Source organism: Thermobia domestica, chromosome 2 (assembly GCF_964235325.1).
Source record: "Thermobia domestica chromosome 2, izTheDome1.hap1.1, whole genome shotgun sequence".
NCBI classification, from domain to species: Eukaryota; Metazoa; Arthropoda; class Insecta; order Zygentoma; family Lepismatidae; genus Thermobia; species Thermobia domestica.
The window spans coordinates 34,548,614-34,576,268 of record NC_137455.1 but is presented as its reverse complement, the minus strand read 5'-3'; the positions used below and the strand labels follow the sequence as shown (position 1 = coordinate 34,576,268).

At 35.4% G+C, this 27,655-nt stretch overlaps 1 protein-coding gene across 3 annotated transcripts in view; it reads left to right on the top strand.

Annotated features, from left to right (window-relative positions):
- loaf (low-density lipoprotein receptor domain containing lost and found) overlaps positions 1 to 27,655 on the top strand; it is a 699,718-nt gene that overhangs the window by 600,412 nt on the left and 71,651 nt on the right. For all 3 annotated transcript variants that reach the window (XR_014128520.1, XM_081740552.1, XM_081740562.1), the window contains exon 3: positions 6,942 to 7,086. Coding sequence is in view for 2 of the 3 variants with exons in the window: in XM_081740552.1 (XP_081596678.1) it covers positions 6,942 to 7,086 (145 nt within the window). In the remaining variant the exon portion in view is untranslated. The remainder of the gene's footprint in view (positions 1 to 6,941; positions 7,087 to 27,655) is intronic.

Sequence of the window (27,655 nt, the reverse complement as noted above, 5' to 3'; positions counted from 1 at the left end):
CTTTGATGGAATGCGGCCCCTGATAACGTGGAACTGTTAAGAGGTTCAAAGTCTTCATTAAAATACAATTAAAAGGCAACGAAGATTTATATAATAGACTTGACTGAGTGGATTTGAGTATAGTATTTCTTTCGGTAGCAAGGCAATATGAGACATGGACTTGTAGCTTAATATGGGATGCCGACAACATGAGCTCCCACTTGGAATTGTAATATACTTTGTTGTTTTCTATGTATTACAATTAATGAAACTACTCCAGAAATCTTTTATGTATTTACTAAATATAAATTCTGATTATTGTATAATTTACTTCCCCCCCCCCTAAAAATTGTAAAATCTTTTTTTTCTCTCTGAAAAATCGTAAAATCTTCCTTTTTCCTCTCTAAAAAATCGTAAAATCTTACTTTTCCTCCTCTGAAAAATCTAAAATCTTCCTTTTTCCCTCTGAAAAATTGTAAAATATTCCTTTCTTCTTCTGAAAAAAGTACATTTTTTCTTCTTTCCTCTGAAAATCGTGAACTTTTCCTTTCTTCTCTCTGAAAAATAGTATTATCTCTCTTTTCCCTGAAAAATCGTAAAATATTCCTCTTATGCCTGAAAAATCGTAAAATATTCCCCTTTTGCCCGAAAAATCGTAAAATCTTTCTTTTTCCCTTGAAGTCGTAAAATGTCTTTCTTCCTCTAAAAATTCGTAAAATCTTCCGTTTTCCGCCCTCTGAAAAAATATAAAATTTTCCTTTCTTCCCTCGGAAAAAATCATAAAATTTTTCCTTTTTCCTATGAAAGATCGTAAAATCTTTCTTTTCCCCTCTCAAAAATCGTAAAATCTTACTTTTTCCTCCTCTAAAAAATCTAAAATCTTCCTTTTCTTCCTCTGAAAAATCGTAAAATCTTCCTTTTTCCTCTCTAAAAAATCGTAAAATCTTACTTTTTTCTTCCGAAAACTCGAAAATCTTCCGTTTTTCCCCTCTGAAAAATCTAAAATCTTCCTTTTTCCCTCTGAAAAATTGTAAAATATTCCTTTTTTCTTCTGAAAAAAGTAAATTTTTTCTCTCCTCTGAAAATCGTAAACTTTTCCTTTCTTTTCTTTGAAAAATAGTTATATCTCTCTTTTTTCCCTGAAAAATCGTAAAATATTCCTCTTATGCCTGAAAAATCGTAAAATATTCCCCTTTTGCCTGAAAAATCGTAAAATATTCCTTTTTCCTCTCTAAAAAATCGTAAAATCTTACTTTTTTCTTCCGAAAACTCGAAAATCTTCCGTTTTTCCAATCTGAAAAATCTAAAATCTTCCTTTTTCCCTCTGAAAAATTGTAAAATATTCCTTTTTTCTTCTGAAAAAAAGTAAATTTTTTCTTCTTTCCTCTAAAAATCGTAAACTTTTCCTTTCTTCTCTCTGAAAAATAGTTATATCTCTCTTTTTTACCTGAAAAATCGTAAAATATTCCTCTTATGCCTGAAAAATCGTAAAATATTCCCCTTTTGCCTGAAAAATCGTAAAATCTTCCTTTTTCCCTTGAAGTCGTTAAGTCTTTTTCTTTCTAAAAATTCGTAAAATCTACCGTTTTCCGCCCTTTGAAAAATTATAAAATTTTCCTTTCTTCCCTCGGAAAAATCATAAAATTTTCCTTTTTCCTATGAAAGATCGTAAAATCTTTCTTTTCCCCTCTCAAAAATCGTAAAATCTTACTTTTCCTCTCTAAACAATCGTAAAATCTTACTTTTTTTTCTGAAAACTCGAAAATCTTCCGTTTTTCCCTTCTGAAAAATCGTAAAATCTTCCTTTTTCCCTCTGAAAAATTGTAAAATATTCCTTTTTTTCTTCTGAAAAAAAGTAAATTTTTCTTCTTTTTTCTGAAAATCGTAAACTTTTCCTTTCTTCTCTCTGAAAAATAGTAATATCTCTCTTTTCCCTGAAAAATCGTAAAATATTCCTCTTATGCCTGAAAAGTGGTAAAATATTCCTTTTTTGCCTGAAAATTCGTAAAATCTTCCGTTTTCTGCCCTCTGAAAAATTATACAATTTTCCTTTCTTCCCTCGGAAAATCATAAAATTTTCCTTTTTCCCATGAAAGATCGTAAAATCTTTCTTTTTCCCTCTGAAAAATCTAAAATCTTCCTTTTCTTCCTCTGAAAAATCGTAAAATTTTCCTTTTTCCTCTCTAAAAAATCATAAAATCTTACTTTTTTCTTCCGAAAACTCGAAAATCTTCCGTTTTTCCCCTCTGAAAAATCGTAAAACTTTCCTTTTTCCCTCTGAAAAATCGTAAAATCTTTCTTTTTACCTCTGAAAAATCGCAACATTTTTTTTCCTTCGGAAAAATTGTAAAATCTTCCTTTGTCCTTCGGAAAAGTCGTAAAATCTTTTTCCCTCTGAAAAATCGTAAAGTATTTCTGTTTTCCTTCTGAAAAATCGAAAAATATTAATTTTTCTTCTGAAAAATCATTCTTTTCTCTCTGAAAAATTGTAAAATCCCTCTTTTTTCCCACTAGAAAATCGTAAAACCTTCCTATTTTTCCCTGTCAAAAATCGTAAAATCTTCCTTTCTTCCTTCAGAGAAATAGTAAAATCTTCCTTTTCTCTCTGAAAATCTTGTAGTCTGATAAATGTAAATATTAGTCTTTCTCTTACCATTATCAATCCCAGCACATTGAAATTTAGAACATCTGAAAATGTGTTTTAAAAAATAATAAAGAGTTTCATAACAACAAATTGAGAATGTCTGCAAAATTGGTTTGCTCACATCTCTTACTTTTGAATGAGTTATTAAAATTAACTTAATAACGAATGAATTCTTACTTCGAGAAATTCAATTTTAAAGTACCACTAAAATGAAATCGTTAATACTGTAGCCCAGAGCCTATATTTTCAATATTTATTTCATTTAATTTTCTATTTGATTAATCATTTTGTTTTCTTGAGAAGTCAGAAATTATCCATTGAATTATTTTAGCATGAGGTTAAGAAATATTAAATAACAAAAACATTTCACAAGCTACAAGTTGTGTAGTTAGATTTGTGTAATGATTATATAACTTTGGCATCAAGGAATACATGATGCGGGACATTATTGTAACTGATGTAAAAGCGAAAAGAATCTGAAGTAGTCATTACTTGGACAGAATTAAGGAAATTTGATGTAACTAAATTTTGTAAATAATTGTTAACACAGAAATAATTTTGGAAATGTTAAAACTGCCAGTATCGCGTACGTAGGCATTCTGGAGATTTTTATCACTGATCAACAATGGGGAAACTGAGAAGCGTCCTGGAGAAGGGACATCACGTCTCTGATGTAATGATGATGAAGTGGAATCCAGAAGCAAGGAAGCTGAACACAACCAGAGGGTTGCTGGTCTCAAGGAGGAAGTCGGTGTTAGTCGAGCTCCGAGGTAGTCGAAGCCCGAGGTAGTCGGAGAACGAGAAAGTCGGTAGAGAGAGAAGTTGGAGGAAAGAGAGTCACAACTAACGACACGAGATTTTTCATGACGGAGTGAGTTATAACAAAGCAACATCGAACTAGCGAGATAAGAGCCATGTTACTCCGAGAATACGTAAGTTTACGAATGACGGTTTAAGACTCCATAGAAGGACCTCGTTGACGCAAGAAGACCGAGCTCATTGACGTTCCAGGAGGTTGTGTCTGCAGGCCCACGTCGTCATCTGCACGCAAAGGGAAGTCCAAGAGCCATCAGGTATGTGTTCCTTCGTTGAATCTGTTATCAGTGGTATAATGTCCAGCAATGTCGCTATCGAGATCTGGCAGGATTAACTTAACCGCTCTACACACACACTTTACACATTTAAATATTCATTCATATTTGAAATACATGAGCATAATTCATTTTAAATCTGATTTGTTATTTCAAGTATTTTACCTCTTACATGATTTAAGTCAGCTTATTTCCCGTTCATTCTAGATGGTGAACAGAAGGTAACTTCCTGTGTCATCATCCCCAAATTTAGATACCGACACAGGGAAGTTAACAATACATAAATAATAACCAAAACTTTTCTTTTTTAAAGACGAAATTTTAATCTGGTTATTGTTGGTAGGAGGGGTTGATATTGGCTAAAATGAACAGAAACATCATTTTGGCGATATCAGGTACGAGTAAACTGATATATAAAAATTTAGATTATACACGATATTTTAAGTTGCAAAAAACTTTCCCTCCATGATAAGACCAACGACTTGCTTTCCCTTTTTGGAAACGGCAAAGAGGGAGAGTTCGTTTTGATTGCCTATCAGCTGGACTGGGACAAATAGTAGCTGTGTGAGTCTGTGATTGTGTACGTATGCAACTTTTATTTAAAAAATACTTATGCATTAACTTACACTATTTGTATTAATTAGTTCACATTGTAATTTGAAATTGATTTCTGTATTTCCTCTGTAATGGGCTGGGCTCTACACGTGGGTCCGGCGTTCTTTAGTTCTCCGGGTTTGATTACCGAGGAGAGCACATTATGTTTGTTATTGATCCACCCTCATGAGGCAATTACACAACTAGCTTGAATTACGCTGATTCGACTAACAAATTGCCTGGCCAGCACATGGAACAGGCCAACCTCAAACAATGTATATTTTACCTGTCGTCTTTATGAAAGTGGCGCAACTTCTCATTATCTATCTCCAGTGTGTTCATTATCTCCTACCTCATTATCTCCCCTGTGCTTTTATCTCATTATCTATCACTATGTATCCCCTATCAAGTACAGTGTTTCCCGTAGGCTCCTTTATTGAAAGGGGGCGCGGTGGCTCAGTGGTAGTGAGTTCATCTCCGGTGCTTGGGGTCCCTGGTTCTATTCCAGCTCGCGCCGTGTGGACTTTGTGGTGGACAAACACCGTGCTCCTGGGTTTTCTCGGGGTTCTCGCGTTTCCTCTCATTTTCTTCATTCCACCATTTCATTCATTTCTCATCATCGCCGTCTCCTTTAGCCTAACCGGCATAATCATGGGACGTAAAACTGCAGGATTTCATTTATTTTTTTCTTTTTTGAAAGAATGAAACCCCCCAAACTAAAATGAACAACCTTTCAAAAAATAATTGTCATCATCCTCCTTGTAAGGTGATATACAAGGTGTTCCAAAAGTAACTAGGCGATTTCAAGAGCTACTAATTGTTAATTTTGATTTGGTTTGTTTTTAGCGCCCTTTTTAACGGCGAGGCTATATAAGAGGTGGACCTATAGACTAACATGGGATCCGAACCACAGGAGCTTCCGCTGGGAAAAGTCTCCCACACCAAAGACGCGTCCGCTAACCGCTTAGCCACTGAGGAGCTCAAACAATTGTTAAGAAATGCATTCTATAAAAAGGGCTGACACAGAGACATAGAATAATCTAAGGAGATTTATTTCATTACTTTTAGAAGTTATCATTCTTCAAATGCCTGCCATTTTCAGCCTCGCATATTCTTGCTCTTAATTCTGTGTATTGGAAAAAGTGGTCTTCTGACAGGTCAATTATGGATTCCTATGCTGTCGAAAACGCTCTATTAACTTGAGTATAGTATTGCGAGAATGCATTTATGATAGGCTCTTTGAGTCGCAGTAATTGATCCTTGATATTCAAAATAAAGTTCTATACTTGTGACTGTCTCTTTTATCAATGCTGAATCTCTCCATATCTTCAACTTCTTCAAATCTGGAACAACAAACCTCTAAGTTTCCAGTTGCGAAATCTCAAATAAAAATTATTAATTACTGTAGAAGTTATTAAGTTTTAAAATTGCTTTTGGTTTCAAATTTTGATATCCAAATTGTCCCTACCATAAAAAAAGAGGAAAAACAGTACATTACGTTCTAAATTTAGGAGTGGTGACTAGCTGGGGGCTCCGCCCCCAGACCCCGAGTTTGCTCGGCCTACGGCCTACGGCCTTGCATTTCTTATCTATCAGCCTTTGAATCAACACTGAATTTCGTAAACTTACTTCTTCATATTTTCTGAATCTGCCCATCCGGGGGCTTCGCCCCTACACTGTCTTTACTCGGCCTTCGGCCTCGCACCTCTTGAACCCACAATTCTATTCGTTTCTTTTCCTATTTCAACTATCTAAAAGATAAGATTTTGTATCTCAAGGAAACGCCCATTTAAATAGCATGGAAATTTCTTCATCCCCCTTTTGATCCCTAAAAAATTAAAAATATTCACTTTTGGCAATTTTCCTGTCGGTTAGTTCTGGAAGGCTACAATCATGCCAAATTTCATCATTCTAATCCTGCCGCAAGTGCCTAAACGTTTTGGGGTGTATAAAACATCCCATATAAATAACATGGGAAAGATTTTTCAGTTCCCCATAATAAAACCACTCTACACTTGGAAATTTTTATGTCTGTTGATTAACTTAGGTAACGCTAACAAAAACGTACAAGTATACCGAACTTCAAGTTTTTATTCCAATTCTAAGTACCTAAAACATGAGATTATAGGTCCAAAAAAGACCCTTTTAAATAACATAGAGAAATTTTTCATCCCCTCTTTGGACCCTCTAAAAATCAAAAATATTCACTTTTGGCAATTTTTCTGTGTGTTAGTTCCGGAAAGCTATAATGATGCCAAATTTTATCACTGTAGCCCTACAGGAAGTGATCAATAATTTATGTCAGCTCATGTAGTTTTATATATAGTTAGGGTAATGAAATATTTTGATTTAAGAAAGTTACTGAATGATTAGTATCAAAATTTGGACATTTCAGAAACCTTAATTTTTCGAGAAACCATAAAAGTAACCATGGAGTTTCATCGTTTCTGCAAGAACAATAGCTCCGGTAGGTAATTTCCCCGAGCTACCCACTAAAATAATCACTGCTCCGAAATACCTCTTGCGTAGATTAAGTTGAAAAATAGATTGTGTAAACTAGAATTAACTACTTTATGCCTTCTTTAAAAATTACTAAATTATTAATGCTGTTCTATGTTGTTCTTGTTTTACAGGCGGACCTTTCCTGCCGGAATACGAAAGAGAACGTTGGAACAATATCGACCAAGACCAACTTTGTAACGTTGAAGTACGTGACGGATGCATGGGGCACGGAGTCCAATGGCTTCAAGCTCATAATCACTGCTGTCAGAGATCGTAGTAAGTTGTTTCTGCTTCATTAATGCTATAAGCATGCACGTAGGAATAGGTTAAACTCAAGAGTGGTGTAAGCAATTTTTTGATTCATTTCGAGAACACAAAGTATTTCATTATTATTATTATTATTATTATTATTATTATTATTATTATTATTATTATTATTATTATTATTATTATTATTATTATTATTATTATTATTATTATTTATTAATGAATTACCAGGATTGTAGCTATCTCCAGACAGTAGCAACAAGACCAGTTTTCAATTAACATTAGCAAAAAAATATTAAAAAAATTGAAAGAAAAATTCTTGAACGAACGTAACCCTCCAGAATTTTCCTAGAATTGTGAAAAATCCTTGAAATTCCAATCACGAAAAACGATTGCGGGATTCTAAACTAAACATTCAAATTGCGAAGGAAGATTTTCTGTTTATTTACGTACTATACTACATCAACATAAAACACAGTCAGTTCGTGAGTTAAAACTGAATCGGTTTTCATCCGTCACATATACAGCATGTTTCAAAAAATATAAACCAGTTTTAAAACTTTATATTTATGCAACCACGCGTTGCCAATGAATAAAGCTGATACTATTTGAGAAACTATAGCCCAAGGTTTCAAATTGACGCCTCTACTTCCGCTCAAATAGGAATTAATCTAAATAACTCACAAGATAGTGCACTGTTAAAAATGGTTTCTTAAATTCGAGAGAAAAATCATCGTATTTGAGAACATCCGTTTCTTACGTGTGCACCGAGTAATACATTCCTAAAAGTGAGATTTCGATTTTCTCAAATCATTTTGATAAATAATGACTCAAACGCGAGAAATTATGTATACCTACTTTTGGGTTATTCTGTATAACATATAGCTGACGAAGATAACATACATATATGTACGTAATATAAGGAAGAGTGTTGGATATCAGACATCCTGGAACGGCATGATGTAATACCTAAGGATAGTGCCTATGTAACATACGGATAACGTATGCTCCATATAGTATGCAAGAGAATTCCGTATATTTGTACAATATACGGCTGTCTGGAGAACGGATTTTTCTCAGTGTGCCGTCGTCCTAGTATTGCAGCCACAGACTGAGAGGCACACAACGGATTTTAAACACTTTTTGGTGTTGGCCGACAACTAGGGACGCCCTGCAGAATTATTTGCAGGAGGGCACAAGATCAATTCCAAGATGGTGAAAACAGATTCCAAGAGGACGGAGAAAAACTCAACATACAAGCACAGTCAAAAATATATACACGCTTTGATGATACATAGTATAATATAAAACAAGTTAATTACGCATATATCTTTATCAATTATAGTAAATAAACTGTAGTCGTACAGTATTTATTATAAATGTATTATGTAATATAGTATATGAGAGAAAATTAGTAAATTTTGACCCAAAAACTGAACATCCTTCGATAATCCAGGGGGAGTTACTGCCCCTTTCTCCCCGCTACGGGAGACCATGTCGACGACTCTATATATTTACCACGATAATTGCTATTAGCATACTAATGTTAATGCCCCAAAGGAAATTTTAAAAAATGGTGCTATGGACTAGCTAAAGTCTATTTCAGATTTGTTCATCTTCGGAACGAGACACTTATGCTTCTACTCTCAATCCTAACCAGGCTCTGTTTCAGTAAAGACGAAAAATATTCATCTTAGAATATGTAAAGGTAATCAATGAAGTTCTGTTGCTTTTTCACCCACTACCTTCGAACATCGATATGTCACCTAAGACGTACATGGAAGATCAAAAATAGTCCCCATCAGCATCCACGATCTTTGACAACGATTCTGGAAGGCCATGAATTCCATCGCGGTAGAACTTGGTGAGCTGTGAAGCAAAGAAGGTATCAAGTGCACTTCTTCCCAGGATTTGAACTGGCGTCCCCTAAGATGATTGTCCAAGTGATAGAACAGGTGATAATAGGACGGTGCAATGTCCAGGGAGTATGGAGGATGCAATAGTGTTTCCCATCCAAGGCATAGAATGGTGTCGCGGATCATCCCAGCCACGTGGGGTTTTGCGTTGTCCTGTAACAGGAGGACCCCTTTGCGATTCACAACTCCAGAGTCTTGAATTTTTCTTGAATGCGGCTCAACTGCTGACAGTACACAATTGTATTGATGTTCTGACCAACTGGCAGTAGTTCTTATACATGATGCCACAAGCAGTGCACCAAACACATAGGAGGACATTCTTCTGGCGCAGTGCTGGTTTCCGTTGTTTTGGAACCGGTTCATGGGATGCTAACCAATCATGATGGCGTCGTAAAGCTTCGTACAGGACCCACTTCTCATCACATGTCAACACTCTGTCAAGAAATGGCTTTTTCCTCAGACGAGACAGCAAAGAAACACAGGTGTCTGCTTCCGTTGCCTTGTGGCCTGGAGTCAAATCATGTGGGACCCATTGACCCAACTTGTAGTGCTTTACAAATTGATGGAGGTCCTGCCGAATGGTTTCTCCACTCACTAAATTGTAGTTCCAGTTCCTCACATGTCTGGCCACTGTTCGCCTCAATTGCTGCCTAAAGATCTTCATTTTGTACATATGTTGGTCTTACGGCACGTGGTGCGACTCGAGTGTTTCGTCACCGTCCTTAAACTTGTTAAACCACCGCTGGACTGTTCGCGTATTCACGACATCCTCGCCAAAGGCCTGCTGCAGCGGCGGTTTAACAAGTTTATTGACAGTGACGAAATACTCGAAGACTCACCACATGCTGGAAGACCAAAATATGTACTAAATGAAGCGGCGTTTGACCCCAGTTTGAACTCGCACAGCACAGACCCTCTATGGAGGGTTATGACGCTCTATGGAGGAGCCATGTTCACTTTGTCCTTACGCAAGTTCACGGTGTAACTGAACTGCCACAACCAGGTAGTATGTTGGATATACCCATACCAACAACTAACCTTCGCCTTATCTCCATTCGTATTCAACTCACGATGTGAGTGCCAATTGAACTCAGACCTCCACAAAAAGCAACAGAACTTTTTGGTTACCTTTATAATATGAATATGTAATTTTTCATTTCTTTTACAAAAGAAGTTAACACCAGTTTGCATTTAACCGATCAATAGATTGTTTTGTCTTCTGTGTTGCGTGCAACGTAAATGCCGTTGTAATTTCTAATAATACGGGAAATGTTGGCTATTGTTGAGACATGTTTTCAGTGTTGTGAAAGCCGTTTGGAAGTGCCGCATGAATGTAAATCAGGAACAGACGCGTTGCTTGTAAAATGCAGGAGTTAAAAAGTTATTTCAAGCAGCTTAGTGCAAATTATTATTTCCCTCTTGCATGCAATGGCTTTAATCTTAATTACCTTATCCATTTGAAGTAAAATAGAGAAAGAAATTATTAATCACTTTTGTTATCACTACTTTGTTTTCGTTGTCTTAATTTATTGTTTTCGCTAAGCACTTTTCGCACTTCTATTTTATATATATATATATATATATATATATATATATATATATATATATATATATATATATATAACTACTATATACAACATAATTTTGTAAAGTGGTCCACTTAATGTATCCTTACAGAATTCTATATTATCATTATTGGAACTGTTCGGGGCTAGGCTTTGTACGTAATAAAAATGAAATGAAATCTTTGAGTTTAACATTCCACGAGTATGCCTTTTAGACTATGGGAGATAGATAATTAAGGCTTGTGAATGTTGATGATGAAATTGGTGGAATGAGAATGTGAGAGGTAATGAGAGTACCCCCAGAAACCCCACGGACTTGTCCAACAAACATACTTGGTCGGGGATTGAACAAGAGACTTCGCCCACCAGATGTAAGTGTATTACTACTGAGCTACCGTGCTTCCTTTTTTATACAGTAAACACAAATCAAAAATCCTTAAATTAGAAATTAAAAGAAGTAATAATTCAGAATACATACATATAAGAAATATAATCTTTTTTTTTTTTTTTTTTAGTGTGCTACCTTATTCAAGCATAGTTAGAATTATTGATTGTAGGAAACGTACTAACGGACTATTCATAACTAATTAAAAAAAACTAACTCTGTGGACTATGGAACCCGGAAATTCACTGCCGTGTTCACAAAAGCTTCCCACTGACTTCTGTCCTTAACCTTCACAAAAGCTTCCCACTGACTTCTGTCCTTAACCTTCACGAAAGCTTCCCACTGACTTCTGTCCTTAACCTTCACGAAAGCTTCCCACTGACTTCTATTCTTAACCTTCACAAAAGCTTCCCACTAACTTCTATCCTTAACCTTCACAAAAGCTTCCCACTGACTTCTATCCTTAACCTTCACAAAAGCTTCCCACTGACTTCTATCCTTAACCTTCACAAAAGCTTCCCACTGACTTCTATCCTTAGCCTTCACAAAAGCTTCCTACTGACTTCTATCCTTAACCTTCACAAAAGCTTCCCACTGACTTCTGTCCTTAACCTTTACAAAAGCTTCCCACTGAATTCGATCCTTAACCTTCACAAAAGCTTCCCACTGACTTCTATCCTTAGCCTTCACAAAAGCTTCCCACTGACTTCTATCCTTAGCCTTCACAAAAGCTTCCCACTGACTTCTATCCTTAGCCTTCACAAAAGCTTCCCACTGACTTCTATCCTTAGCCTTCACAAAAGCTTCCCACTGACTTCTATCCTTAGCCTTCACAAAAGCTTCCCACTGACTTCTATCCTTAGCCTTCACAAAAGCTTCCCACTGACTTCTATCCTTAGCCTTCACAAAAGCTTCCCACTGACTTCTATCCTTAGCCTTCACAAAAGCGTCCCACTGACTTCTATCCTTAGCCTTTACAATAGCTTCCCACTGACTTCTATCCTTAGCCTTCACAAAAGCTTCCCACTGACTTCTATTCTTAGCCTTCACAAAAGCTTCCCACTGACTTCTATCCTTAGCCTTCACAAAAGCTTCTCACTGACTTCAATCCTTAGCCTTCACAAAAGCTTCCCACTGACTTCTATCCTTAGCCTTCACAAAAGCTTCCCACTGACTTCTATCCTTAACCTTTACAAAAGCTTCCCACTGACTTCTATCCTTAGCCTTCACTAAAGCTTCCCACTGACTTCTATCCTTAGCCTTCACAAAAGCTTCCCACTGACTTCTATCCTTAGCCTTCACAAAAGCTTCCCACTGACTTCTATCCTTAGCCTTCACAAAAGCGTCTCACTGACTTCGATCCTTAGCCTTCACAAAAACTTCTCACTGACTTCGATCTTTAGCCTTCACAAAAGCTTCCCACTGAATTCTATCCTTAGCCTTCACAAAAGCTTCCCACTGAATTCGATCCTTAGCCTTCACAAAAGCTTCCCACTGACTTCTATCCTTAACCTTCACAAAAGCTTCCCACTGACTTCTATCCTTAACCTTCACAAAAGCTTCCCACTGACTTCTATCCTTAGTCTTCACAAAAGCTTCCTACTGACTTCTATCCTTAGCCTTCACAAAAGCTTCCCACTGACTTCGATCCTTAGCCTTCACAAAAGCTTCCCACTGACTTCTATCCTTAGCCTTCACAAAAGCTTCCCACTGACTTCTATTCTTAACCTTCACAAAAGCTTCCCACTGACTTCTATCCTTAGCCTTCACAAAAGCTTCCTACTGACTTCTATCCTTAGCCAACTGGATCTAGTTTCTACTTTGTATTCCTATTTCTGCGACATCCATCTTAATATTGTCCTCCTATCTGCACCTAGACCTTACTAATGGTCGTTTTTCGATTGGCCTTCCAATTAAGATTTTGAAAGCGTTCTTACTTTCTTCCATACTCACTACATGATCTGCCCATCTGAGCTTCCTAGACTTGATGACCCTAACAATGCTTGGTAAACCGTATAAAGTATCTAGTTTCTCGTTATGAAATTTCCGCCATTCCCCATTCCCCTTCCTCTTGTGTCCGAATATTCGTCTCAGGATTTTGTTCTCTAATACTTTTAGTCTTCACTCAGAGTAAGCGACCATCTTTCGCAACCATACAGAATAACAGACATGATTATCGTTTTATATATTTTAAGCTTCAAATTCCTCGACAGAATTCGCGACGACAAGAGATATTGAACCGAATAGTAACACGAATTCCCTGCTTTTAGTCGACCTTTAATTTCTTCGTGAATATGGTTTTCGTCTGTTAATATTGATCCTAGATATTTGAAAGCATCCACTTTATCAAAAGTATTATTCGCTATTTTAACGCATCCATAATTTGCTGTATTACGGTCCCGTAATACTTCCATATATTCAGTTTTCCCTGCATTTACTTGTAAACTCATGTTCCGGCAAGCGTTTAATAAGATCTCTGCATTTCTTTCTATTGTTCTCCTATCATCCCCTATTAAATTTACGTCATCAGCTTACGCCGTAACCTAGTGAATACCATTCAACTCTAGGCTCTGGTTGCTATCTTTGATTTTCCTTATAGCATATTCCAGGACAAAGTTGAATAGTAATGGTGACAACGTATCTACTTGTTCCAGGCTATTCTCGACATGAAAGCTCGTGGACAAAAAATTTCCTACTCGAACTGTACTTTGGGATTCATTTAAACATATCTCAATTAACCTAATTAGTTTCTCGGTATTCCAAATTCTGTAAGAACGTTGCACAATGCAGGCATCAGAGCGAGTCTCTTTTTAATCTAAAAGTATCTTTATTTGGCCGAAGTCTCTATCGGTCGCTATTTTTAAAACATTAGTCTACTAATTCTTTATTTTTATCCTTACTTACATGTTAGTCATATTGTTTGGATTGTGGCCAATGTACTAGAAAATGCCAGTAATTAAATAAAATAAAATAATAATGATGATGAATAGAAAATTACGTAAATACATGGTAATAAATATGTGAAAGATTGCTTGAACAGTGGACTGGTGTACGATGGTACTTCTTGAAGTATATTCCATCTATAAAGAAGTGTTGTTTTGGACAAGCGGTCTGTGAGGAAAATTGTAGATTTACTCAAAAAGCCTGGGATGTTAGCTCAGTTGCACTTTATATTGTCTTCTGCCAACTTATATGAGAAATTTACACATCGTTATCAGAGTGAAGTTCCGTTGGTTCATATTTTACGTGCAGAGTTATTAAACGTCATTGGAACTATCATCGCAAGCAGAGTGTCTAAATGTGCTGCTGCTAATGAAGTGAAGTCAGCGTCATATGATTGGACCAATTTGCAGGTTGTTTGAATCCGATAATTTACTGTCTTTAAAACAAATTGTCATTTCAGAGGAAACAAGAAAAGAACTAACTAAACTACCAGAAGTGGATGCTTAACAGTTCTTGAAGAGTCTACAAACACATTATATTTCAGGTGGTAAACATTTGGTGCAAAATACAATGACTAATTCTGTTCACATTAAACGAGCACTACCATTTCTCAATCCTGAAGCTAGAAAATCACAAAGTAGCTGCAGATACATCAGAACTGTAGCAAAAGCACTATCTGTTGCAATGCCAGATGATCAACTTTTTGACGAATGGAAATGTCTGCAGCTTGAGCATGAACCTGATGGAAGTGAAATTACTTCTTCACGTATTGACAGTTACTGGGCTCTTTTTATGGGATTTAAGAAGGCGGATGGCTAACCAAAATTTCCTCTAGTAAATAAGGTAATAAAATCTACACTCTGCCTCTACCATGATAATGCAGATATTGAAAGGAGATTTTCAGTATCAAAAAATGTTCTAACAGAGGAAAAGACTCAGATGTCTTGTAGAACCTTAAACAGTATTTTGATTGTGAAAGATGCCTTAAAGTTTTATGACAACAAGACTCATCTCGTTCCAATTTCTAAAAAGATTATTACCTTGGATCAAAATGCTCATGACAGTTTCGAAGCAGGAGACAAACTGAAATTACTCGAAAGTGACGTCAATGCGCAGCGTGCGTCAAAAGAGAATTCTGCGCATAGGTTAAGAGCCTTCTTTGGATCAAGATGCCAAATACGTCTCTCTAAATATAGTTAAGGTGGCACGGAAATGTAAGGAACATTCAAATAATATTGAAACTAGAAGTTGTAGTGAATTTCCATCTAGAGTTGGAGTATATTTTAGGATGCTTAATTGATTGCAGGAACCCACTTCTCGCTATCTATTACCTTTTACGGATCAATCATAAAACCGGAAGTGGTTGATTTTTGACACTTCCAGATTAAATAGAAGATTAAGAGAGAAAATGACTCCTATTCTTTGAACAGTAAACCTATTCCAAAAAAGGCTTTTCGCTATCTCATCGTTTTTCCTTTATGTCGATCAATATTGAAACCAGGCTTATGGGTTTTCATTACTTCTCGTTTTAGTAAGAGAGTTAAGGATGAAGATATGCATTCTTGGGGACGATTCATCGATTACAAAAAATCACTTCTCGCTATTCCCGTTTTTTGCATCAACGTTAAAACAGGAAACAGTTCATTTCTAGGATTTCCCGTTTGAATATCATTCCATTCTTAACTTTTGACCCTTTATATCGTATCTAAAATGGATAGTGATCCATCAATTACCGGTACTTCTAAAGTGTTTTTAGTCCTACGGCTGGACAGAGGTAAATACAATTATTGAAAACGAACAGTGCGAATACTTTCTTATAGCAATCAAAATGCGATTTTGTATCCCACATGTAATAATGAAAAACGAATAAGATATTTGCAATACATTCTTCTTACATTGTATCCTGGAATCAGCAGAGTAAATAACATACAAGTTACAACAAAATACAACCGACATCTGCAGTACGTGGCAGAAAGAGAAGGATTCAGCCGATAAATTACTGCAATAAAATAAGCTAATTTGCATGAAAAAAGAGACTAGAAATTTGGCACTGCTAAAATAGTGACCTAAGTCAAATTACGTTCAGTTTGAAATAAACTAAGTTGTCAATGCTGATTGTGTGCGACATCTTTTGCACTGCGGTAAGAAACAATAAGTTAACACGGAGTTCGTGAAGCAGTTGATCACGGGCGATGATAAAAAGTGGATAATACCGACAACAAGGTCTGAAAAATGTAGTGAGTCGAAGCGAGGGAATGATGCACACACATACCAAACAATCTTGCGCTGCCATCTTCAGGTGTATTTCTGAACTGAAACTATAATACAAAATATTGTGTGGTCCAATCTCAAACCATTCTACCTAATAACTTAATTTCATCAGAAGTGGTGCTTAGCATTAACTTCCCTCAAACTGCTCAATAAGTTAAGTGTTTTTTTTAATACATTAATTTGAAATATACAAGAAAGTATGAATACAGAATGTATCTTCTTCAGCACCATGAGATATGAATCCGAACCACTACGATACGGGCTCAATATTGTAGACTTTCCCACCGGGAATCGAACTCCAGATCCTGTGCGTGCATGCCAACCGGGCCCCAGATTCCCAACCGCCCCGTATTTTACCGGACAGTTCCGTTTTTGGCCTTCTTGTCTGGTGTCCAGTACGACCTCAAAACAGGACGTTAAATGTCCAGTAGTTTTTCGTCTTACTAGTCCTATTCTATACTTGTCTTTTCTATTCAAATTATTTTAGAATGATGAAAGGAATCGTGTGTCGAAGAACATGCTTAAAGCAGAGCTTACAATTCGCTTTGATGCCCACCTGCCGTGCGCGGAATTTTCTCAAGAGCTGAAGGCAGGAAAATTTACTGAACTTATCAAAGCTGCTAAAGGTCAAGAAAAGTACATTTTCAAGAGCGCAGCTAACACTGCTTCATCTTCAGCTACATCTTTCAATTAAATAATGCATCCAGATTCAGTAACGAAAAATATGTAGGCATTATGAGACATTACAAGCCCCAGCGAAACTAGTAAGACTTATTTTTCAAGTATATTTTGTGCATAGCGTATTTATGTTTGCTTTTCTATTTTAAATACGATGTATTATTGATGGTAGACTACAATATTTACATGGCCGACTCAACCAAAAATGGAATAAGTAAGTTTACTAACTAAAGTTATTAAATTTGAATTCCAAATCATGCAATTTTATGTAAAGTAACCACTTTCAGATTGTTCACATTCTTGACAACCGATGATGTCACAATCTTAAGAGTATATGTGTTGAAGGTGATGTCCGGTATTTGCATTTTCAAAAGTTGGCAACCTTACCCATGCATCTAAGGCTAGCACGACCAGCGGAGGGCTAAAACTAGAACTCCAATTAAGGTCACTGTGCTAAAGAAATGATAAAAAAAATGCTATACAAGTGCGTAAAATAAACCAGACATTAACCTTCAAATAAAGAAAAATTATATTATTGATTTATTACTAACGGTTGAACGACATATATTATTCATGTCCTTGAAATATTTCTAGTCAAAACATGTCACTTTCAACTGAAAAGAGATTTTTTAAAAAAAGAATAAGTGTTCATTTCTTAACAAACTTTGTCGATTGTGAATAAAATAAAATGCTTTTAAAATGTAATTTATGGAAAACTTGGAACATTATTTTCCTTTTAATATGAAATATAAATTACCACAATTCAGAATGACTGCCAGTGATCAGTGAAATGTCTGTAATACATATATGTAGGTGGTCCGTCCTAATAAAATTGTTCACTATTTTATTTTTTTTTAAATCATTAATACTTAAAACATAATATAGTTGATACGCAAGAATAATTCATCGTACTCTAAAAATCTTTTTTTTTTTTCAAAAACTCATAGATGAATCTCGTAACTTTCACGTTTTTAGTTTTCGTTTTATTTTACTTTTCATTCAACACATTTATCATCATTTTATACCAATTCTGGTAGCGCCATGATTTTTTTTTATCTAATCTAATTTTTAATGCCATTTGCAAAACTCGTAGCTAGGCTTTTTAAAAAAGATTACCGTATTCGTTAGTATATGTAATTGTAATATTAGTAACTATTTCTCTTCAAATTTCATATTTGCGGGAAGAAAAGAACCAATTCATCCATAATTACAACTTTGTAATAGCTAATACTACAGTATTCAAGCATGATATTTTTACTTACTTATTACTAGAGTCCGGATTTTCATGTAATTATACATTTCCTTCCTTTATACAGGGTTCGGCAAAAAGACCTTCCGTATTTGGAGAGGGCGCTGTATGAGTTGGTGCGGTCACGGCAGCATATTTGCACTGAGGAAAAATGTGGCGTCCAACAACCTCCAAAGCCTTAACAACGCGTTGACGAAATATTAAAAAATTTTGACGAATGACTTCAGTAGCGTAGTTAAAGTTTCATATTACATATTTTTACATTTTTTACTCAATGTCACATATTCATAAGATTCGAAATATTCGTTACATTAAACAGTCCTTAAGAAGAAAAGCCATTGGGCTTTTTCGCTTACATGTTAGTGTGATAGATAAAAAGTAAAATTTAAGGGGGCAGACTACTAAATATTTTCAAAAGTTAACAAATTTTCTTTTGCCACATTTTCGTAAGTGAAAATAGATAATGAAATGTAACTTACCTTAATAATAGATAATGTTATTCTACGCCGGAAAATACGAATCGGAAGAATTTTTAGTGTTGCCATCCATAGAAATTACAGTGTGACCAGAATTTGAACTAACCAAAAATCTAGGTTAAGGCAGCGACTGGAAAAATGAACTCAACGGTAATTGATGACTTATCATGCTGTCTGTGTTCCTGTACATATATAATTCATCAGCTTTTCATTTTAACCATTGGAGTTTTAAGAAGAGTTTACCTCAGTATTTAATCCGAGTTTCAACTATACAAAGCCGGAATAGTTCCGTCTGCCTCCTTCTTATCTCAGAAGTTGCAGTCTTGGATAGCAGTCGATGGTGCATTTACCGCCCATGACAAATTTGTTTTTGCGATGAAAAATTGGATGAATTAAGTAGTTCTAGTTAGAGCAGCATAATTGCACCTCACTTCATGTGAAAAATAAACAATTACAAAGTGGAAAGAAGCGAGTTCTACTGACCCAAGTGCAACAGGATTCTTCATTCAGTGTATTTTACAAGGAAATGTGCGAAGCAATGATTGCATCAAACATCCTTTTGGTACAAAATTCAAGTACCGAAGCTCCGGTATTTCCTTGAAAAATATTTTGACCGTAAAATTCCTGATGAGTCAACCTTTCTAAAGAAATATCTTCCAGTTTCCTACAAAGAAGCTTTAGAATCAATTAGGACAGAAGTTGGCAGTTCTATGAATGGACATCCGTCGACGAGACAACTGATGTTTTGAAATAGTATGTAGTTAATTTTACAGTTAGAAAGCTAATTGCTGGTTCTCCCTCTATACCACATCTCATTGCATGCAAATTGCTGGAGCGTACAAATCATTCCATCATAACACGATATGTGACTGATAGTCTTAAAGTATTGTATCCTTCTGACGTGCAAGAGAGATTTCTTCTTTACACAGTGTGTAATCATGTTAAAAGCTGATCCACTTCACTTGCATGGCACATGCTCTTCAACAAACGCGTTGCAGGGCGATCGCTCCCCTCCCAAAAGAGGAAACTTTCTAATTTTATATATAAATAAGACCCATCCCAGAGTTTGGAGCTCTTAAAAGTAGCTCTAAGTAGCAGTGTTAGAACCCACCGCTCTTTCTCCCCAGAAGTTTGTCCTGGATCCACCCCCGAGTCAACCAACTTATTTCTTCTACGAAACAAGTGTTTCTGAAGGCACTATAACATGTTCAAGTTTACAAGAAACAATTGCCTGGCGTACCACTTCCTCCGGACACTATTATTGAATACGGTCAAGTCAGTTTTGCAATGATCATTTTGAAGAAGCCAAGCCTGTGCCTGACTAATTTTCGCTTAACTCAGTATATCAGTATGCAGTTCTCAACATCTTTTCAAGGACGCCAAACTTGCTTGCGATATGCGATGCATGAACAGCAAATTGGGTTGGATTGCTACAAGCATCAACAAACTTTACACTTTAAGCTTCTTCTCCCGGAAACCGTGGATGAGGATGCAGGAAAGAAAGTGGCTGCTGTCGGAGATGTGAGAGAGACAATTCGAAGCAAATGTGACGCAGTGGCTGAAAGGAACGAAGGTTAAAACAGCTTATTTACAGTGAGTCTCATTCTCAATGGTGAAACAGTTAATCTTTCTAATGATATTCCTCCCAACCACATTCACCTCCTGAAGTATGCTCTGGTTACTTCTTGCGATGTAGAGAGAAGTATATCAGAGTACAATAATATATTGTCTGATCGGTGACAAACATTTACTTCTGAGCATTTTGAATGTACCTAGTAGCATATTGTAAATTAAATATACAAACTGTGGTTAATATCTGAACATACACTGCAGAAGATCAAGAACACTTAATGTAAGCATTCTAATATTGTAATTTGAATTTCTGTAAATCCTTTGAAAATAAACATGCCTCTTTATGAGGAAAGAAATTTACAAGAAAGCAAGAATTAATGTTACAAGTAAAAATTTATAGTATCTACATATTTCATTATGAAATTACATCTTTTACATATTTCAGACATTTTATTACATAATTATGTACTCTACATACTTTAGAGGTTGATGTTACATAAAAATTAAGCCTTGGTTTAAGTGCTTAGCCTTTTTCAGCAAACAGGCTATATGAGGCGTGGATCTACAGCTTAAAGTGGGATTCGAACCACTTAAGCTTCTACTGGTAATCAAACCAGAATCTTCGGCGCTTAGGAATGGTTATCTGGTTTGGCCAGTTGGCTCCTGGTTCAGGATCTTTCCACTTCCATATTTCTGAATCTAGTTCTACCACAATAAACCTGGAGGCAACTCTTCTTGGCACTGTTCTGGGGCCTTGTTCTCTTCTTCTAACTTCCCTAGCACTATTTTTGACCCCTCAACCTACTAACTACGGATTTTTATAAATCTGGAAGCCTAACGAAATGTCAAGCACTGCTGGAGTTTATTTGAGCAAGAAGGCAAAGCAAGGCACTTGTGCATCAAGTAAGTGTATCAACTTAATTTAGTCTACAACATGAACAATGGTCTACTCATACTTAAATATAATTGTAGAGCCGCGATGGCTCAGTGTAGAGCGTTCTCCTCTGGTATATGGGGTCCCTGGTTCGATCCTAGCTCGCGCCAAGTGAACTTTGTGGTGGATAAACCCGTGTAAGTGAGATTCGTCAGGGTTCTCCCGTTTCCTTCCACTTTCTTCATTCCACCATTTCATTTATTTCTGATCATCACCTTTCTCTTAGTCTATCCGGTATAATCGTGGGACGTAAAACTTAAAAGATTTCGTTTCATTTCATTTCATTTAAATGTAATTGTAAGAGTATTAAGTTTTTATACAACGTGTTAAAATACAAAAAAAAAAAAAAAAAAAAACACTAGTAAGCATACTTTAATGCTGTAAACGAATAAATAACAAGAATCATCAAATGATGATGTATTTTTACTTTTAATATACCCCATCAGCCGACTAGACAAAGGAGAATCCAAACTAATTATTTAAAACTCTCCTAATCATTTATGCAAATAATTGCAATAAACAATGGACGAGTTTCTTTTTACTCAATATCCAACATATGCCAGCGCGTATCTTGTTTTCCTGCACAAACGACCAACCTCAATACTCAGCACTTCGTTAGGTTTAAGGATTAATAATAATAATAAAAAAAGCAGTCGTGAACGTTGGTTGGGCGTCAGAGAGAGTGATGATCAAGAGAGACAGTTTGGAAAGATAGAAGAGGAGACCGACGTCCGAGAGCGGTGCCAAGAGAAGTTGTCACCAGGATCATCGTGGGGGAGGTAGATTCAGAAATGTGGGAGGGGAGATCCTGAACCGAAAGCCAACTAAACACACTAGCCCAGTGTTTCCAAACATCGATCCGAGAGAGAGAGAGAGAGAGAGACGAAGATCCATGTCGGGCCACCACTATTAACTCATACAGGTTTAAACTGCTACTAACTGTATGAGCCGTCTGACTGGCCAGGGCCACTCGAGTATCCACATTCACAATCAGGACCTAGAGCAGCGAAGAGGGTCCCAAAGAGTCAAGTCAACTCATCTAGAAAGGTATTTTACCTGAGATCCTTCCGTAAAGCTCTTCCCTTTCGCTCTTCTTTTTTACCTCCTATCTTTGTCCATTATTTTCTGTTTTTAAGACTTACATTTTGCAGTCTATTCAGTTACTGTATATCCCAATTTAGCTGTAAGTCCTAGAACTAGGTTTGTCAGCCCTTTTGCCCGATTATTCCCTTGAAGTTGTTGAGCTACAAATCTGACATCTCGTACCTCCATAATACGATTATTGATAAGTCTTTGAATACACTCGGTAGTAAAAGCTATCAATTCACTAAAGTGGAAATTTTTCTTGTTAATTTACGTACTGTAAACATACAATGTATTTGGAAATGATTGCTGCATTCTCAATACTTTTTAAAAATATTATATTATGCCCAGGGGGTAAAACTGGATCTGAAAAGGTAGAGTGGCGCATGACGTCACGCCGTGACGCGTGTCTATCCTTGCTTATTGTAATTTTTAGGAAATGGAGGGATGCCATTTATTTTTTGGGAGTGAACGAACCCACTTTTACTCTGATCATGCCTATTTTTTCATTTTTTTTCGAAATTTTGACTCCCTTGCGTCGGTAAAAGCTACTAAACGATTTTGATCAAATTTTCCAAATTCATTACGTATACCAAGTTGCAACTTTTGTGTGTTGTTCGGATTCGATTCTCGTACTTTTAATCGAGAGGATTCCCATTCGTAAGAAGTCTCACAAAATGATGGTTGAAGAAAGAACTCAAGAGGAAATAAAACAAAACCATTTCGTGTTATATGTGCAACGTTTAAGAAATGAAATAAAATATGGTTATCACAAAATATTATGAAAATATCAAATATCCTTCTTGATCACCCAAATATAACTGAATCATTAATGCAATAGTTTTTCACACAATAAACACTCGTTCCTCCATAAAATATTGATACATCTTTACTAAAACGTGAAAGCAGGCTTCTATAACCGTATCTTTTCGTGTTTCAGCCTTTATGTTCTCATAGACATAAGTAACATTTTGTAAAAATACAAATGATATCGTTCAAATATGTTGGAACAGCAAGTGGGTATATTAGAGCTACTTCCAAGTAGGATATTCGTTATAGCCTAAATAAAATTTGACACTACATATTACATCAGAAGTGGCTAACCTTTTTAAATTTGAGAGTTACTTTTCATTTCAAAAATTATTGGCGATCTACTTGTCTTAATAAAGACTCTGTATTAAAATAAGTACTCTGTATTAGTTCTGCGTACTTTCCTGGCACACGTCGAGAGCAAATTAAAGTTTGTGTGACTCTATCCGTATTCAATAACAAAAATATTTTTGAACGTCTACGTTAGTTGCTTTCGTAGTTATCCCTTTACCCACTTACTAGTGGTAAGTTTTTGTTTCTTCTTCACGCCTCCTGGAAGATTTATTGCAACTAAATGCTTCGACAAAACTGGTAGAAATTCACTGGTAAAATACTAATAAACAGAAGAATAGCTGTTCACAGTAGCGAAGTCAGCTCGCCTACTTATGACATAAATAATCTGCAGGTGACTTTTGAACAATATTTCTATATTCACAACGAATCCATTATTAAGATCACGAACTTTTGAAATACTTCAATGTTGCCATCTAAAAACTATTCTAAAGCATTCTAGAGGATTTACGAGTAAGTTAGATCGTAACATTCTTTGGCGGGTAACTACCAGTAAGTCCACTAGAAGTCAGTCGTACACTCGTGTCCAAAATTATTGTCGCATGCAGTGGCGTATTTAGAATCTTGTTTCAGGGTGGCTTGAGAACCAGTAAGAAGCATTTGTGTTATACGTATAATACGAAAAAAATAATAATTAAATTATTTCGGGAGGCTTGAGCCCGTGTAACGCACCATCCTTCTGGATCTGGGAAGAAGAAGAATGGATGGTTACATGAAGGAAATTGTACATTGAGCAATATATTGTCTATTAAGACTCCTATTGTTTATCAGTTTCAGTATTTAAAAACTATCTTTTTCTCTTTGTAAAAAGTATTCATTTTAGAAAAATAGGAGAAAGAAAAAAGTATATAAAAAGTTTGATAGGAATGATGTAAGGAGGAATTGACTGAGAATCTATATGCTATGACAACTTGAGGGAAAAAAAGGTTTTGCGCGTGTTTGTTCGGTGGGCGTGGCTTTTCCCTCCAACTCTACCTGGCTCGGTGACTCAGGGACCCGTGATCTTGTTCCCTACGTTAGCCCAGAGAGGATGGAGTTGTTTGGTGGTTACGTGTTCTTGCTTTGTTTTGTGTTAAGTAGGACATGTTTGTGAGTGAATATACGTGGGCAAGTCTAAGTTCCGTGCCAGAAAATCTTTTGCTACTATTTGTTCTTTGCGAGTTAAGCGAAGTTAAATATCACGATGTGTTGAACAAGTTCACAGTGTTAGTGAAAGAAGTTGGCAAGGAAATAGCCTATTTTTGTGCTTGTTACAGAGTCAGAGAGGGAAAGTGGGCATGCAAAGTGAACCCTCAATTCGCTCTATTCAGTTCTATTTGGTGAGTGAATTCATTGTGCATTTTGGTCCTGTTTCATTACTTATTAATCTCTCTGAAATATTTCTTTTTTGAAAAAAGAAGGAAATTTATTAATGAGAGAGAATTTTTGTAGTGAAGGACATTTCTTAGTAGAGTCCGTAGTGATTGCTATTTTGGTTACCTTTTTATTCTGGCAATCCTAAAGATTTGTCCTGGAATTTATCCTCTGTAACAACGTGATAGTATAATTTCTGGCACAGAGCAAGAATTGCGTACGTGCATAGTCAACAGTTAGTCAAAGAGGCCAAATACCAAACGAGAGGAAAAAAGGAAATAGGTAAACCATTAAGTTTTCCGACACCTGGTGAGTTAATATTATATTTACTTATAGTAATTGTGTTTGTCAAAACTGTTGATTGTGAGGTCGTTGATAGTTTGTTTCCAAAGGGTTTAAACTTCGCGAACCTTTGCCTTCCAACAGTAGTTATTTTTCCTCCCAGAAATTGTGGCGATTATTCTTTCTACTTTGACCTTAATCGTTGAAACAAGATATAAACCACCTGCGGATCCGATATTTCGTTTAAATTAAGTAGTTCTTTTTCAGCTGTTAGCCATATGTCAGAAGGAGAGCGTATTTAGATATTATTTTCTCGAAAGAAATATATAAATTTTTTCTCGAAGTTGTCATAAGCTTGAAAGTTAAGATATTGATTCAGATATTAATTTGACTGCTATTAATTTGATAAATTAACTAATTAAGATCAAAAAATATTGTAAGATTTTAGTTCAGAAATATTATTCATGTTTGAAGAAATTTATCAATGAGTAGTTAATGGTCGTAAAAGTCGTTGAGAGATTATTAACTGTTAAAGTCAAGTTTTGAAGAGAATTAGTAATTATTGATTGGAGAAACTGTTTGAAATATAATTGAAATTAAATTTAAAGAAGATAAGAATCAACTAGTAAAGTTTTAATTGAAATTTTTTGAGATTTAATCAACTTAATCATCAGATAATTATTATTAGAATAGTTGTTTATTGCACATTTCAAACGAGTGTATATAAGCTATTCAAACGTTTTAGTTCATATACACCTCCTTATATTGCAAATAAAGTTGTTATCTTAAAACTTGAAACACTGTTGTACATGTTCATTAAGTTTATGTTTAGTGTGTTTCCTTTTCCAACTAGAAATATTGGATCTGCAATTCCAGCTAATACTAGCATAGTTGATTACGCGAAACTGCTCGATTCTCCTCTCCCAAGCCCTCTCTGCCAGGCTTTGTGATCTGAGTTCATATTGACAGTTTGTTTAATTATTGTTTTTTTTTGTTGTAAACTCTCCATGTGAATTCGATTAGACGAGGCTAGGTGGAAGGGGGCGTTACAATTTCCGTAGGGAACAAGATCTTCATTTTAAGATCCCATATCTATATCATTAAGAGAGTAAGTTTATGTTTGTGTTATTTTTAGGATATCTTATACATTTTCATTCCACTAAGAGTTACAAAGTGAAATGAATAGGAAATATTATTGAAGTAGAATATCCTAAAATATATTTTTGTAATTTATCTTTGCCATTAGTATTCTTGTAAAAACTTAGTTGAATTTTCAGATTCCTCCAACTTTCTCATTCCACTTGAATTTAATATTGAATTTAAAGAATAAGATTGTGAATGTGTTGGAGTATTGACTGCTTTAAATTAAATTTGTTAGTAGATTTTCACATTTTTAAGCTGTTAGTTGATACTTTCCTCCAACATTCTCATTCTACAAAAAAGTTTATAATATTGTTAGGACTTTGATAAATGGAATGATATTTAAGTATATTTATTTGGAATTGAATTTTGTTAGAATTTTGTCCTATTAAAGAGAGATAGTCTTTTCCTCCTACATTTTAGTTCCACTAAAATAATTTTTTTGAATTTTTGGTAAAATTTATGAATATTTATAAATCATTTGATGATTATTGAGAAAGACTTTCAAATTTGTGTAGTTAAATTTTCAAATTTCTCATTTTCCTCCAACATTATCATTCTACTTAGAGTTGATAATTGTATCTAACCTAGATAATTTGAATGAAATTGAATTCTAAATTGTTTATGAATATAAATTTTGAAATTTTGAGGATAATTTTTCCGAATATTGATAAAAATATATCGCCACTCCGTTTTCTGTTCTTTGAATTTGAGGATCATTGATTGGTCGAACATTATTGTTGTTTATGAATAATTTCAGATCTCTTCCAAGGTTTTTCGTATCAATTTCTAGTTTGTGTTCCTAGTAGTAGTAGTAATTTAGTATCTGTATATGACTATTTATAAGTATTGTTTATATATTGTGCTTTTTTTGCTTTGTTTATTTTTATATTATGGATAACCTTCAAAGCGAACGTGATTATATCAGCATTGACATGCCAGACTCAGAATTTGTTACTATTGATGCAACTGGTCATCCGAGTTTAAATTCTAATTTCGGCTCTTTGAGTATGAGTTTAACGCCGCCGATGCATACTAATTCGGGTGTTAGGTTCTATCCTACTCCAGATAGGAATAATTTGAATTTTTCAGTTAATAGTTCAGCGGAGACTTACGGTTTTAGTAGGATAGCTAATCCTCCTAGCCTGAATATTTCTAGACCAGAACATAGGGTTACATTTAATGAACCGCCTATAAGAAGAGAGATGGGGACTTCTCTTCCTGATTTAAATTCTTCCAATGAAAATAGATATCGAAATAGATACTTAGAGTTGGGTAATTACTATAATAGAGTTTCGAATATTCTCAGTTCGACTCCTAGAGTAGGAATAAATAATATGCATGCTGGCAATTCTAACTTTGGTCCAAGTATGAGAAATCTAGACGGTAGAAATATTGATAGGGGAGTACAATCTCATGTAAATTTAGATGATCATCATTCAGAAGCTAATTATGAACATAAATTAATGTTGAAGTATACCCATTCTAGATCTTTTACTTATTTGGAGAATAGATTTATGAATATTAAAAACGTGAATGGTAGTGATAGTTTGCAAATTTTCGAACTATT